This window comes from Acanthisitta chloris, unplaced genomic scaffold (genome assembly GCF_000695815.1).
Source record: "Acanthisitta chloris isolate BGI_N310 unplaced genomic scaffold, ASM69581v1 scaffold15271, whole genome shotgun sequence".
NCBI classification, from domain to species: domain Eukaryota; kingdom Metazoa; phylum Chordata; class Aves; order Passeriformes; family Acanthisittidae; genus Acanthisitta; species Acanthisitta chloris.
Genome location: NW_008657763.1, coordinates 1,495 through 16,519, shown reverse-complemented (window position 1 = coordinate 16,519; position 15,025 = coordinate 1,495). Strand labels below are relative to the sequence as shown.

General features: G+C 57.9%; 1 protein-coding gene across 1 annotated transcript in view; it reads left to right on the top strand.

The window, feature by feature from the left end:
- Nucleotides 1-4: 4 nt before the first annotated feature.
- The window catches only part of DCTN1 (dynactin 1), a gene marked incomplete at both ends in the record, with an annotated part of 16,436 nt that continues 1,415 nt past the window's right edge, over nt 5-15,025 (top strand). Inside the window, 21 exons of the mRNA XM_009084851.1 lie at nt 5-109; nt 1,745-1,942; nt 2,568-2,772; nt 3,087-3,165; nt 3,900-4,059; nt 4,226-4,330; nt 4,541-4,732; nt 5,049-5,165; nt 5,916-6,068; nt 6,584-6,744; nt 7,441-7,609; nt 7,991-8,059; nt 8,588-8,650; nt 9,030-9,170; nt 10,363-10,524; nt 11,290-11,430; nt 11,537-11,665; nt 12,063-12,205; nt 12,926-13,092; nt 13,653-13,667; nt 14,308-14,441. Coding sequence (XP_009083099.1) covers nt 5-109; nt 1,745-1,942; nt 2,568-2,772; nt 3,087-3,165; nt 3,900-4,059; nt 4,226-4,330; nt 4,541-4,732; nt 5,049-5,165; nt 5,916-6,068; nt 6,584-6,744; nt 7,441-7,609; nt 7,991-8,059; nt 8,588-8,650; nt 9,030-9,170; nt 10,363-10,524; nt 11,290-11,430; nt 11,537-11,665; nt 12,063-12,205; nt 12,926-13,092; nt 13,653-13,667; nt 14,308-14,441 — 2,808 coding nt within the window. The remainder of the gene's footprint in view (nt 110-1,744; nt 1,943-2,567; nt 2,773-3,086; nt 3,166-3,899; nt 4,060-4,225; nt 4,331-4,540; nt 4,733-5,048; nt 5,166-5,915; nt 6,069-6,583; nt 6,745-7,440; nt 7,610-7,990; nt 8,060-8,587; nt 8,651-9,029; nt 9,171-10,362; nt 10,525-11,289; nt 11,431-11,536; nt 11,666-12,062; nt 12,206-12,925; nt 13,093-13,652; nt 13,668-14,307; nt 14,442-15,025) is intronic.

Genomic DNA, 15,025 nt, shown 5'->3' with positions numbered 1-15,025 from the left:
GAGCAGCAGCGAGCCCAGCACCCCCGCGCAGACACCCCTCGTGGCCCCTGTCATCCCCACGCCCGTGCTCAGCTCCCCCATGGCACCCCCGGTGCCCTCACCCACCAAGGTAAGGTTCGGGGGCGTCTGCCCCCGGCTCTGACAGGTAAGCTGTGCCCACGGGGACTGTGGGCTCTGCCCTGAGCTGTGCCAGTGAGCTCTACCAGGTGAGCTGTATGGGCAGTGGCTTAAGCTGTGCCCAGGTCAGCTGTGTCCATGTCAGCTGTGGGCACTGCCCAGAGCTGTGTGAGCTCTACCCTAAACCGTACCAGGTAAGCTGTGCCAGCTGGACTCTGGGATCTGCACTAAGCTGTGTGGGCTCAGCTCTGAGATGAGCCCAGGTGGACTCTGCGCTCTGTCCTGAGCTGTGCCCAGGTGGGCTGTAATCTCTGCCCTAAGCTGTGCCCAGGTGGGCTCTGGGCTCTGTCCTGAGCTGTGCCCAGGTGGGCTGTAATCTCTGCCCTAAGCTGTGCCCAGATGGGCTCTGCTCTCTGTCCTGAGCTCTGCACAGGTGAGCTGTGGCTGTGAGCTCTGCCCTAAGCTGTGCCCAGGTGGGCTCTGGGCTCTGTCCTGAGCTGTGCCCAGGTGGGCTGTAATCTCTGCCCTAAGCTGTGCCCAGGTGGGCTGTGTGCTCAGCCCTCAACTGTGCCAGGTGGGAGAGGACAAGGAGCTGGTTCTGGGGTTGGGTAGAGAGGGAGGGCTGGAGAAGGCACAAGGGGATGGGAAGAAGGAATGTCCCCACTCCTATCCCCACCCATGTCCCCACTGCTCTGAGTTCTCTGGTAACTGGTTTCTGTAAGTGAGTGCAGAACTGGTGGTGCTGTTGGCATGGGAGTGCCCAGGGCTGGGAACACAGCAGAGGAGGAACCCATGGGGCTTTCCCTCACTGTGTAGGATTTTTCCAAGAGCTGCTCCTTGCTGTCACTCAGCTCTGGGATTTGAGGCTTTGGCCATGAAGCTGCTGCTAGGTAGGAGGTCACACCCCATCGCCCTCACAGCCTTTGGTACTGCTGTGCCAGTGTCAGCCTTCCGTGCCCTGGGAGCTGAGCTGCTGGAATAGGACCTGGATCAGTTCTCCCTGGGGAAAGATCAACTGGGATGACGTGAGTGCTGCAATGGGATGGAGCAGGGGCTGGTGAAGAGCACAGGGTCATCTCCTGAGGCATCATTGCCAGGGATGAAGCAGCCTCAGCTGCTCTGGACAACCTGTGCCAGTACCTCACCACCCTTACAGGGAGGAACTCCTTCCCAATATCCCATTTATCCCTGCCCTCTGGCAGTGTGAAGCCATTCCCTGTGAGCTGTCCCGCCATCCCTTGTCCCAAGTCCCTCTCCAGCTCTCTTGGAGCCCCTTTAGGCCCTGGAAGGAGTTCTAAGGTCTCTCTATAGCCTTCCCTTCTCCAGGCTGGACATTCCGAACTTTCCCAGCCTGGCTCCATGGCAGAGGGGCTCCAGAAGCAAGGGATCATGGTATGTTTTGGATTGGGAGACATTTTCTCAATATCCCATCTGTCCCTGCCCTCTGGCAGTGTGAAGCCATTCCCTGTGTCCTGTCCCTGCAGACCTTTTTCCAAGTCATTCTCCTCTCACACTGCCCCAGTGTCAATGCCGAAGGTCAGACCAGGTTCCATGAGGTTCCAGTAACATCCCTGTAGCTCTCTAAGGGCTGACTGCTGCTTTCCTAACTCTTAGCTTGGTGTTGCAGGAGGAGGAGAATCTCCGTGCCCAGGTCAGGGACCTGGAGGAGAAGCTGGAGACACTGAAGATCAAGAGGAATGAGGACAAAGCGAAGCTCAAGGAGCTGGAGAAGTACAAGATCCAACTGGAGCAGGTGCAGGAATGGAAGAGCAAAATGCAGGAGCAGCAGGCTGACCTCCAGAAGCGCCTGAAAGAGGCCAAGAAGGTGAGGGAGCTGGGCAATATTTTCTGGAAAGAAATATTCCCTAATTCCAACTAAACCTCCCCTGGAACAACTTGAGGCTCTTCCATCTGCTCCTAATTAGTGTCCGGTATGTTTGGGAATTGGGCTGAGGCAAGGTGGCATGTTGCTTTCCCTCTCCCCTCTCTCCCCAGGTGCTTTCCCTCTTCTCTGTCTGCCCAGGTGCTTCACTCTCCCCTCCCTGCCTATGGTAGGTGTCCTCCTCCTGGCACCTCTACCTGTGCTCCCAGAGCTCCATCCAAGCAGCCAAGGAGTGTTTCCTTCTCCCTGCCCTGCTTTTCCAGGGTGGATTCCTGGTTTGTTTTCCCAGGGATTGATTTGCTCCAGCACCAGCTTATGTATTCCCTGTCTCCATACCTCTCTACCTGCAGATATTTTCCTTCTGGGCTCTCTGTGGCTGGAGGTGTAGAGCAAGGAAGAGGGGAGTGATATCCATGGGCTGTTGCCTCTCATCCCAGATAAACTGGTGTTGGATTTGATCTCCTTTGGGAGAGCCATGAGGGGCAATACTTGCCCAAGGCCCATTGTGGGGTGTCTCCAGGTTGGCCTGGGGTTTCCAGGGTCTCCTCATCCCTGTGCTCCCCTGCAGGAGGCCAAGGATGCCCTGGAGGCCAAGGAGAGGTACATGGAAGAGATGGCAGACACAGCTGATGCCATCGAGATGGCCACCCTGGACAAGGAGATGGCCGAGGAGAGGGCAGAGTCCCTGCAGCAAGAGGTGGACTCCCTCAAGGAGAAGGTGGAATATCTAACCATGGACCTGGAGATCCTGAAGCACGAGATTGAGGAGAAAGGTGGGAAGGGAGAGAGGCTTTGGACAAAGGCCTGAAGGGGCAGGACAAGGTGGGGAATGGCTTCCCACTGCCAGAGGGCAGGGATAGGTGGATATTGGGAAGGAATTCTTGGCTGTGAGGGTGGTGAGGGGCTGGGATGGAGTTCCCAGAGCAGCTATGGCTGCTCCATCTCTGGGAGTGTTCCAGGCCAGGTTGAATGGGGCTTGGAGCCAGCTGGCCTGGTGAGAGGTGTCCCTGGGTAGAACTGGATGAGCTCTAATCTGTCTCTAACCCAAACTATTCCATAATTCCGTGATTCTTCCCTTCCTCTGCAGGCTCTGATGGAGCAGCGTCCAGCTACCAGGTCAAACATCTGGAAGAGCAGAATGCCAGGCTCAGGGAGGCTCTGGTCAGGTAGGTGCTCCCCAAAGGTGGATGCTGCCAGGAAAGTTGCTTCCAAATCCTCTCCTGCTCCCTGACAGCACCAATTCCGGTCCTTGTCTGCAGCATTCCATGTAATTCATGCTGATGGGCCTTGGGTCCATGCTGAGCTTGGGTGACCCTTTAAGCATCCAAGGGGTAAGAGAGTCCCTTGTCACTGGGAATCAGTGCGGACTGGGACAAAAGGAGCCACTTCAGACCTTTCCTGTGCCCACTTTCCTATGGATGTGGTGCTCTGCATCCCAGCACCATGGCAGGGCTGCTCTCCAGACCCTTCCCAGCCCTGGGATCTGGCTGTGGCCCTTTCCTGGGCAATCCCACCTGCAGGCCTTGGGGGTCAGGGGCTTTCCCTTTGGGAATCCACAGCCAAGAGGTTCAGGTGGATCCCAGCACTGTACTCTGCCCCCACTGCAGCTCAAGGATGGTTATTCCCATGTCCAGGAACAGGTAGAGGAGGTGGAATCATCCCATCCTGATGGGATACACCAGGTACTGCCTCAGGCACTGTCTCACCCCATCCTTGGTGTCAGGAGCTGAATTTGGGGGGACACAGCTTATAGGAAGAGTTGTTGGAGGCTCCAGAGGCTCTGGAGGAGCTCCACCACCCCTGCTGGAGTGGGCAGGGGCTCTTGGCCCTACTGGTGCCCCCAGGAGCAGCATGTGGGGAGGGCACAGATTCCTCACTGTGGTCCCTGTGGCTGCCCCAGGATGAGGGACCTGTCAGCCTCGGAGAAGCAGGAACATGTGAAGCTCCAGAAGCAGATGGAGAAGAAGAACACGGAACTGGAGGCACTGAGGCAGCAGAGGGAGAAGCTGCAGGAGGAGGTGAAGCAGGCAGAGAAGACAGTGGATGAGCTGAAGGAACAAGTGAGTCCCTGGGGAAGAGGGGAAAGGTGGTTTGGGGGATGTTTGGCAGCTGTTTGGGACCATTTTGAATGCCGCTTTGGCAGGATTGGGCTGTGTGTCCTGGCAGGGGGATGGATTGGGATATGTGTCCTGACAGTTAGATGGATTGAGGTGTTTATCCTGGCAGGTGGATGCAGCTTTAGGTGCTGAGGAGATGGTGGAGACTCTCACGGAGAGAAATTTAGACCTGGAGGAGAAGGTCCGGGAGCTGCGTGAGACCGTCGGAGATCTGGTGAGGCCAATTCCCTTGGGATAAGGGTTGCTCCAGGGAGTCAGCTCGGGGGCTGGGAGCTGCCCCAGCAGAGCTGCGGAGCCACACGGAGCCGTGAAGCTCCCCACAGGCTCAGGACCACATCCAAGCTGTACACCCTGTGGTGCTCCCCTTCCCTGCTCCTCACACGCATAGTGTGACCTCATGTCCCCTGGTGCCACCTCCCTGCAGGAGGCCATGAACGAGATGAACGATGAGCTGCAGGAGAACGCGCGGGAGACGGAGCTGGAGCTGCGGGAGCAGCTGGACATGGCCACGGCGCGCGTGCGCCAGGCTGAGACGCGTGTGGAGGCTGCGCAGGAGACTGTGGCTGACTACCAACAGACCATCAAAAAGTACAGGGAGCTCACAGCTCACCTGCAGGTGAGGCTCCTCCTGGTCCTCCTTTGGCACTGGAATATTGTCCCGGGAGGTGGTGGAGTCACCATCCCTGGAAGTGACTGGATGTTGTGCTGTAAGATATGGTTTAGGGGTTATAGTAGTGACACATTAGAGGCTGGACTCAGTGATCTCAGAGGTCTCTTTCAACCTTGATGATTCTGTGGTTCTAAGACTAGAGGGAATGGCCATAAGCTGAGACCCCCAAGAAGGGGCTCTGGGAGGTTGCGGGGGTTGCTGGGGGTCCTTGATCTCCATGCTGGTGTCCATGTGTCCCACGACTGCCCCTCCCTGTGCCCAGGACGTGAACAGGGAGCTGATGAGCCAGCAGGAAGCGTCTGCTGAGAGGCAGCAGCAGCCACCGCCGGAGATGTTCGACTTCAAGATCAAGTTTGCTGAGACAAAAGCACATGCCAAGGTAGGGGCAGGGAGAGATCTGGGTGGGCTTATGCCTCCCCTGGGTGGGTTTATCTGTGCCCTGTGTGGGCTTATCCATCCCTTGGACAGGCTTGTCCATGCCCCGGGTGGGCTTATCCTTCCCTGGGAAAGGCTTATCCATCCCCAGGCTGGGGGTGGGTATTCCCAGAGAATCTGTGGCCACCCCATCCCTGGAAGTGTTCCAGGCCAGGTTGGATGGGGCTTGGAGCTACCTGGGCTGGTGGAAGGTGTCCCTGCCCATGACAGGGTGTGGGACTGGATGATTGCTAAGTTCCCTTCTAACCTAAACCTAAGGGAAGGGAAGGCTCTGGAGAGACCTTAGAGTCCCTTCCAGTGCCTAAAGAGGCTCAAGTAGAGCTGGAGAGGGACTTGGGGCAAGGCATGGAGGGACAGGATGCAAGGACTGGCTTCACCCTGGAAAAGTGGAGATTTGGGTGGGATATTGGGAAGAAATTCCTGGCTGTGAGGGTGTTGAGGCACTGGCACAGGTTGTCCAGAGGAGCTGTGGCTGCTCCATCCCTGGAAGTGTTCCAGACCAGGTTGGATGTGGCTTGGAGTCACTTGGGTTGGTGGGATGTGTCCCTGGGCATCCCTGGGTGCGCTGTGAAGTTGCAACCAGGCAGTGGGGCTTATCCATATCCCAGATGGACCAGCATTCCCACTGTTCAGGCCCCTGAGCTGGTGTGTGCTGAGCAGGACCTGGAGCAGCTGTGTGCCCCTGTCCCCACAGGCCATCGAGATGGAGCTGCGGCAGATGGAGGTGCAGCAGGCCAACCGCCACGTGTCCCTCCTCACTTCCTTCATGCCTGACAGCTTCCTGCGCCATGGCGGCGACCACGACTGCGTCCTGGTGCTGCTCCTCATCCCACGCCTCATCTGCAAGGTAGGACGGGCCTGGAGAGCATAGACTGGGAGACAGCACCTCTGCTCTGTGTCTTGGGGGAGTTGGGGGTTTTCAGGGTTCACTTGTTGGAGAGCTGTGAAGAGTTCATGGGAATTTGGAGTCACCATCTCTGAAGGAATTTAGGTTGGCTATTGGGACAGTCCCTCCTGGAAAGGGCTGTCCAGCCCTGGCACAGCTGCCTGGGGGGATTGAACAGCTGTGTGGATGTGGTGCTTGGGGACATGTCAGTGGTGGCCTTGGCAATGCTGGGGGACACTTGGACTCAGGGTTCTTTTTCCAACCCAAATAATTCCATGATTCTAAAAGTTCTGGGAGCAGGGAGGGCAGGAAACAGGCTTTGCCCGCAGGGCTGTGGCTCAGTGGGTGCAGCACTTGGCTGTGATGCCACTGGGTCACTCCTTCCCAGACCAAGTCACTTCAGGGTGCATGTGTGGGGCTTGGCTGTGGCCAAGTGTCCCCGAGGGATGCCCTGACAGCCCTCCCTGTCCCACCAGGCCGAGCTGATCAGCAAACAGGCCCAGGAGCGCTTTGAGCTGAGCGAGAGCTGTGCGGAGCGTGCGGGGCTGCGGGGGGCCGCGGGGGAGCAGCTCAGCTTTGCCGCGGGGCTTGTCTACTCCCTCAGCCTGCTGCAGGCCACCCTGCACAAATACGAGCAGTGAGTACAGCCTGGAGGGTCCTGGGGGCTGGGAGACCCTTGTCACCTTGGGAGGGGTCACTTCTCTGTCACCCTCCTTGTGTCTCCCACAAGAGGTTACATGGGAAGTGATTTGGGGAGCTGGGCTAGAAAAAAGCAGCAGGATCCCCTTTACTGCCCTGTGAGGGGTCACTTCTTTGTGACTCCCTTTGTGTGTCCCTCAAGAGGTGACGTGGGAGGGGATTTGGGAGCCAGGATAGAAGAGACCTGCAGGATTCCCTAATTGTCTTGCCATGGGGTCATTTCTCTATGACCTTTCTTTGTGTCCTTCCCAAGATGTGACATGGGAAGGGACTTTGGGAGCCAGGTAGAAAAAAGCAGAGGGATCCCCTTTATTGCCTTGCAATGAGGTCACTGCTCCATGACCCCCTTGTGTCCCTCCCAAGAGGTAATACAAGAAGAGATTTTGGGAGCCAGGACAGAAGTAAGCCAAGGGATCCCCTTGTCTGTGGCTTCTGTGTGTCTTCCCCAAGAGGTGACAGGGGAAGGGATTCTGAGAGCCAGGAGAACAAAGAGCTGCAGGATCCCCTTATTGCCTTGCTATGGAGTCACTTCTCCATGACTCTCCTTGTGTCCCCTCCCAGAGGTGACACAGGAAGAGATATTGTGAGCCAGGACAGAAACAAGCTGAGGGCTCTCCTTCTCCGTGCCCCTCAGGGCCCTGAACAAGTGCAGTGTGGAGGTGTACAAGAAGGTGGGGACGCTGTACCCCGAGATGAGTGTCCACGAGCGCTCGCTGGACTTCCTCATCGAGCTGCTGCACAAGGACCAGCTGGATGAGACTGTCAACGTGGAGCCACTCACCAAAGCCATCAAGTACTACCAGGTGGGTGACACAGGGGACAGGTGCTACCTCTCCTGTTAGATATCCTGCCCTTGGATCCGTTGCTCACATGGATCTGCTGGGATATCACTCCTTGGGAGCACTTCCCTGTGAGGGTTCTCACACAGGTGACTGTCGCTGTGTCCCCTGGGGCTGTCCCTGGGGGATGTGTCTTTCCTATCCTATGCTCCTGTATCCCGCCTGCAGATCAGGTTGACTGACCTGTGGAATTAAGGACCACCAGCTCTTTCAGGAGGCCCTGGGAAGTCACTGAGTTATCACTTCCAGTTAAAAATGAGGCCAAACTCAAAGTCTGGGATTCATGGAGTGTTCCCTTGGGTTGTTCACCTCCCTGTGGGTGCTGATCCCTGTCCCTTCCCACAGCACCTGTACAGCATCCACCTGGCTGACCAGGCTGAGGACTGCACCTTGCAGCTGGCTGACCACATCAAGGTGAGTAGGGACCCCCCACCCTTTCCTGCTCCCGGTTTTCCACCCTTGAGCACTCCAGGATCATTCTGGGAGCTGAGGTGCCCCTGCTGCCCCCTGCCCAGGGCTGTCACTCCTCCCCAGTGGTGACACGAGGGGATGGGAGCTATGGGGTCAGGGAACATTTGCTCTGGGAAGAAGAGAGGAGCAGGGAGAGCAGTGTGGAGCCCAAGTCTGAAGGGACTGTTATATCCTTGAGCTTCCAAGGGAAGGATCAGTGTCCTCTGCCCCATGGAGTGAACCCAAAATAGGCCAGAATAGCCCAACTGACTCAACAGTTTCCCTGCTCCTGAAAATTCAGTGGTGGCATGGTCCATCCTGGAATTCACAGGACCAAAGCCCCAGTGTGCCCCAGAGTAGCCCCAGTTTACCTCAGTATACCCTGGAGCAGCCCCTGTTTGCCCCAGAGCAGCTTCAGAGCAGCCCCAGAGTGCCCCAGATCACCTCCCTGCCCTGTCCCTGTCTTGACGTTCCCTGTGCTGGTGCCCACAGTTCACCCAGAGTGCCTTGGACTGCATGGGGGTGGAGGTGTGCCGGCTCCGAGCCTTCCTCCAGGTAAGACTGGCTGGGCTGGATGGGTGTGTGCTGGCTCCCCACTGTCCCCTTGTCCTTCTGTCGGAGGTCCCTCTGTGTCTCTGTGTCCCTCTTGAGATCCCTCTTTCTATGTCCCTTTCAGTTCCCGTGACCATCTGTCTGAGATCCCTCTCTGTCCCTGTGCCCCTCTGAGGTCCCTCTGTGTCCCTGTGTTCCTCTGAGGTCCCTCTCTGATCCCTCTCTCCCCCCATGTCCCTCTGTCTGAGGTCCCTGTCTGTCCCTCTGTCTAAGGTCACCTCTGTGTACCCATGTCTGTCCGTCTCGAGGTCCCTCTCTGTGTCGCTGTGCCTGAGGTCCCTGTGTGTCCCCGTGCCACTCTGATGTGCTGCTGTGTCCCCAGGCTGGGCAGGAGGCAGCCGACCGGGCCATCCCCCTGGAGACATCCTGCAGTGACATCCGCCAGTTCTGCAAGAAGATCCGTCGGCGCATGCCGGGTACAGATGCACCCGGGATTCCCGCGGCGCTTGGCTTCGGCCAGCAGGTGAGAGGGACAGGGCAACACGCACTGGGAGCTCTGGCACAGACTGGGACAGTACCAGAGGCTCATGGATCACTCCAGTGCCCTGTGTAAGCTCAGGGAACTGGGGTGAGCCAAGCTGGAATCATGGAATCACTGAGGCTGGAAAATCCCTCTGAGACCACCAAGTCCAGCTGCTCCCCCAGAACTGCCAAGGCCACCACTTACAGGTCCCCATGTGCTGCATCCACACAGCTATTCAATATCCCCAGAGATGTGACTCGGCTCATGGATCACTCCAGTGCCCTGTGTAAGCTCAGGGAACTGGGGTGAGCCAAGCTGGAATCATGGAATCACTGAGGCTGGAAAATCCCTCTGAGACCACCAAGTCCAGCTGCTCCCCCAGAACTGCCAAGGCCACCACTTACAGGTCCCCATGTGCTGCATCCACACAGCTATTCAATATCCCCAGAGATGTGACTCTCCCTGCCCTGGGCAGCCAGGGCTGCACTGCACAGCCCTTTCCAGGAGAGATTGTCCCAATATCCAACCTCCCTGGGTAAGCTCAGGGAACTGGGGTGAGCCAAGCTGGAATCATGGAATCACTGAGGCTGGAAAATCCCTCTGAGACCACCAAGTCCAGCTGCTCCCCCAGAACTGCCAAGGCCACCACTTACAGGTCCCCATGTGCTGCATCCACACAGCTATTCAATATCCCCAGAGATGTGACTCTCCCTGCCCTGGGCAGCTGTGCCAGGGCTGCACAGCCCTTTCCAGGAGAGATTGTCCCAATATCCAACCTGACCCTCCCCTGGAGCACCCTGAGGCTGTTCCCTCCTGTCCCTTGTTCCCTGGGAGCAGAGCCCAACTCACCCTGTCTGCACCTCCTGTCAGGGAGTTGTGGAGAGCAGAAGGTTCTCCCTGAGCCCCTTTTCTCCAGGCTCAGCCCCCATAGCTCCTTCAGCTGCTCCTGCTGCTGCACACCCTTCCTAACTCCTTTCCTGGGCAGGCTGGATGCACTGTCTTTGGGCTTCATGTTCCCAGGTGGGATGGAGACTTTGCTTGACATCTGCTTCTCTCCAGCCTTCAGTTTCCCTCTCCCACTGTTTCCCACCTCCCAGTGCCTCTCCAGTCTCTGTCAGACTGGGATCTATGGATTACAGGAGCCCCTCCCATGCATCCCTGCCATCCCCAACCATCCCATTTGTGCCCCCAGGTGTCGGAGACGCTGCTGGAGTGCCGCAAGCACCTGACGTGGGTGGTGGCTGTGCTGCAGGAGGTGGCCGCGGCCGGGGCACAGCTCATCGCACCCTTGGCTGAGAACGAGGGGCTGCAGGCCACCAGGCTGGAGGACTTGGCCTTCAAAGTCAGCGAGCAGGTGGGTGTCACACAGCACAACACGCAGCCAAAGGTGCTGCTCACACACCACACTGCACAGCCAAAGGTGCTGCTCACACACCACACAGCCAAAGATGCAGCTCACACAGCACAACACAACACGCAGCCAAAGGTGCTGCTCACACAACACACAGTGAAAGGTCTCCAGGTGAAGCAGGATTTGGCTCAGCCCACACTGCCCCACCTGTGCAGGACCCTCTGCTGCCATCACATCTTACCTGTCATTACAGTCAGAATGTCTGAGACAGAATATGCTCATGTCTAGTCCTCCACAATGGAATCCCCGTTGCCCCCGGCCCCAGGGAAGCCTGTGGGCAACTCTAGGTGGGAGTGGGAACAAACTGGGAGTATGGAATACCTTCGAGCATTCTCCAGGGAGTGAGTCGGGGGAGCTGAGCAGAGTCTCCAGGTAAAGCAGTATGTTGGCTCAGCACACACTGCCCCACCTGTGCAGGACCCTCTGCTGCCATCACATCTTACCTGTCATTACAGTCAGAATGTCTGAGACAGAATATGCTCATGTCTAGTCCTCCACAATGGAATCCCCGTTGCCCCCGGCCCCAGGGAAGCCTGTGGGCAACTCTAGGTGGGAGTGGGAACAAACTGGGAGTATGGAATACCACACACACGGGCACACAGGGCCAAGTGGTGCTCTGTGCTGTGTGGATGTGGCTGGTGTGGGATGTGGGAAGGGACTGTGAGCCTGTCCCAGGGCCACCAGCCACCTCCTTCCCATCCTTCCCAGATCTATGGCTCCCAAGGGATCAACCCCATCAACCCCTACGAGTGCCTGCGGCAGTCCTGCAGCATCCTCATTGCCACCATGAACAAGATGGCCACAGCCATGCAGGAGGGCGAATACGACGCTGACCGGCCCCAGAACAAGGTGGGTTGGCTGTCACCTCCTGCCAGGGGCTCTGGGGGCTGTGGGGCAGGAGGTGTGGGGCTGCAGGGTGTGGGGTTCTGCCTAATATGCCCGTGTGGGTCCCCAGCCCACACCCCCAGCAGAGCTGCGCGCGGCCGCGCTTCGGGCAGAGATCACAGACGCCGAGGGTCTGGGACTGAAGCTGGAGGACAGGGAGACAGTCATCAAGGAGCTGAAGAAGTCCCTCAAGATCAAGGTAGGGTGTTACTCAGTGATCCCTGCCTGTTCCTCACTGATCCCTCCCTGTCCCTCACCCATCTCTGCCTTCCTGCCTGTTCCTCACTGATCCCAACCTTCCTGGTCCTTCCCCACTCATTCCTGTCTTCCTGGCTGCTATGGGGGTCACCTCCATGTTCCAAGTGACTTGTTACCTGTGGACCTAACATCCCAAGTCCCATCCAGATTTCCTGGGGATGTTCTTCCCATGGCCAGGGAGGTGCTGCCTGCCAGATCCTGCCTTGGCCCCTTCCCATCATGTTCTGGGATGCACAGGGTCGTTGCTGGGAGCTGTTCCTGGGTGCCACTGTGGGTGTAGGTGATTTTCGGGCTCCCCCAGCTGCCTGGAGGTCCTGATTCCCTCCCTGTGGCTCCAGGGCGAGGAGCTCAGTGAGGCCAATGTGCGGCTCAGCCTCCTGGAGAAGAAGTTGGATAGTGCATCCAAGGACGCAGATGACCGTGTGGAAAAGATCCAGACAAAGCTGGATGAGACCCAGACACTGCTCAAAAAGAAGGAGAAGTGAGTGTGGGATGGGGCTGGGAGACATGGAACTGCTGGGAGCAGGACCAGAGGAGGCCATGGAGATGCTCCAAGGGCTGGAGAACCTCTGCTCTGGAACCAGGCTGGGAGAGCTGGGAATGTCCAATCTGGAGAATAGAAGGCTCCAGGGAGACTCTGGAGAACCTTTTAGGGCCTAAAGGGGCTCCAAGAGAGCTGGAGAGGGACTTGGGACAAGGGATGGAGTGACAGGAGAAGGGGGAATGGCTTCCCACTGGAAAAGGGGAGGTTTGGGTGGGATTTTGGGAAGGAATTCCTGGCTATGAGAGTGGTGTGGCACTGGCACGGATTTCCCTGAGCAACTGTGACTGCTCCATCCCTGGGAGTGTTCCAGGCCAGGTTGGATGGAGCTTGGAGCCAGCTGGGCTGGTGGAAGGTGTCCCTGCCCATGTCAGGGGGTGGCACAGGGTAGATTTAAGGTCCCTTCTCACCCAAACCATTCCATGATTCTGGAGCCCCTCTGCCATGGAGTCAGGCTGGGAGAGCTGGGGATGTCTAGCCTGGAGAAGAGAAGCTCCAGGGAGACCTTGGAGCCCCTTCCAGTGCCTAAAGTGCTCCAATAGAGCTGGAGAAGGACTTGGGACAAGGCATGGCGTGGCAGACCCAGTGTCCTCTGCTGCTTCCCTCTTTTCTTCAGAGCAGCATCCTTGGCCTCACCCCTCCTCCGTGTGCTCTTCCCAGGGAGTTTGAGGAGACCATGGATGCCCTCCAGGCCGACATTGACCAGCTGGAGTCAGAGAAGTTGGAGCTGAAGCAGCGCCTGAACAACCAGTCAAAGCGAACGATTGAGGGGCTGCGAGGGGCTCCTGCCTCGGGGGTGGCCTCCATCGTCTCTGGCATTGCTGGAGGTCTGTCTCCATGTCCGGCAGCACCTGGGCACGGCTGTGGTGGTGTTGGTTTTGCCAAGCTGGAATGGGACCAGGATGCCCTCCTGGCACAGGAGTTGGGGGTGAACTGTGCCCAGGAGCTTGGGAACGGTGTTCACACACCTGCACATCGGGTGTCCCTGCATGGGATGATCCCATGGGATCTGTGCCTGCTGAAGCTCTCCTGTGCAGACAGGTGTTGTGGTTCTGCTGCTTCAAATATCCCACAAAGCCCATCTGGAGCAGTAGTAGGAGCAGAGGCAGGAGAATGAGCAGGGACAGGAGCAGGAGTTTGGTGTCCACTGGGAGCTCAGGTGTACTCTGGGAATGAACAGGGTGTCTGTGGAGCCACCCAGCTCCAGGAAAGCCACATGTGGGTCCTCCTTGGGTCACTCCCAGCTGCTGAGACACTGCTCCTGGAGCCGGGAATAGAGACAGCCCCAGACACAGTGGTGAGGGACTGGAGCTGCTCCGGCCAGGGCTGCTCTCCCACCTGATCCAGGGCTTTAATCCTGCTTTTCTTGTCTCTCCCTGTGCTGCAGAGGACCAGCAGCGAGGTAGGGGTGCACCCTGCATGCATGGTGGGATGACACTGTGTCCTGGGCGCCCAGACCCCTGAACACAGCTCTTTTTGGGAGCAGGGAACCATCCACGTCCTGCTGACCCTGGGAGCTCCTGGCTGGTGCTTCCAGGGGTTGAGAAGGGAGGGATGAGCATGGAGCAATGGTAGATGCAGAGTGGGGTGTCCCCATGGAGCACTGTGGGTCCCTGCAACACCTGGCACAGCTTCTCACCCTTGGGAAGGAGAACTGGAAGCGCTGGGGAGGCACAGTGGGTGAGGGATGCCCTGGCTGGTGGGTGCTGTGCCCCCCATGGGAGGTGCCATGTGGTGCCCTAGGTGGCTCTGGTGACACCTGGGCATACCTGGCAGCCACCACGTCCCCCTGTGCCACACACATGTCCCTTTGCCCAGCACAGTGCCAGAGAGAACTTGGCCATGGACTGTGGGTGACCTCTGTGTCATCCCTCTGACCATGGAGGGACTGGGAGCTCCTTTCTACCTGGAGCAGAGCTTGCTCCAGGGTGCGATCCAGCCTGAGGGATCTGAGGCTGGCAGATTTGGGGTGCTCAGGCTAAGGGTACAGCCTTGTAGCCCCCAAGTGTGTCCCAGGTGCTGACTCTGGTCGCTGTCCCCAGGTGTGGGTGCTGGGCAGGTGCCAGGGGGCGGCTCTGGCCCCGTGCAAGTGAAGGACTCTCCCCTCCTGCTGCAGCAGATCGATGCACTGCAGCTCTCCCTCAAACACCTCAAGAACGAGAACAACCTGCTCAAGGTGAGGGCACAGAGGGGTGGGTGTCACCCCTGGCAAGGTGTGGGGTGTTGGGGGAGTGTGGGGTGTGGACTGGGAAGGAGGTGGTCCAGGTGGGATGTGGTTTGGGTGGGATGTGGTCCAGGTGGGATGTCCAGGTGGCATGAGCTGGGGAAAATGCTCTCAATCCCCCACATCTGGTGAGCTTCAGGGGAAGGGACTGAGCCTGTGGGCTGAGTGTAGGGTCAGCACTGGGAGCTGGTGGGACTGGGGGTACTGGTGGAGCTAGGGGTGCTGGTGGATTGAACAGGGGTCCTGGTGGGACTGGGGGTACTGGTGGAGCTAGGGGTGGTGGTGATGTTCTTGCCAGCCCTGGTCCCGTCAGTCCCCTCTCCCAGCCCCTGCCAGCACAGCCTGATCAATTAATTTACTGATTAATGAACACACCCATAGGAATTAGCAAATAGCCTAATTATTTGTTACTAATTGAACAGTTATAATTTATGTTAATTCAGACGTAATTAGGCAGTTTGTTGGGCACAACTGTGCCAGTTGTGACACCTAAATCCAACGAGTCACCCGAGGAAGCCCCGAGTTTCCAGCCTTTC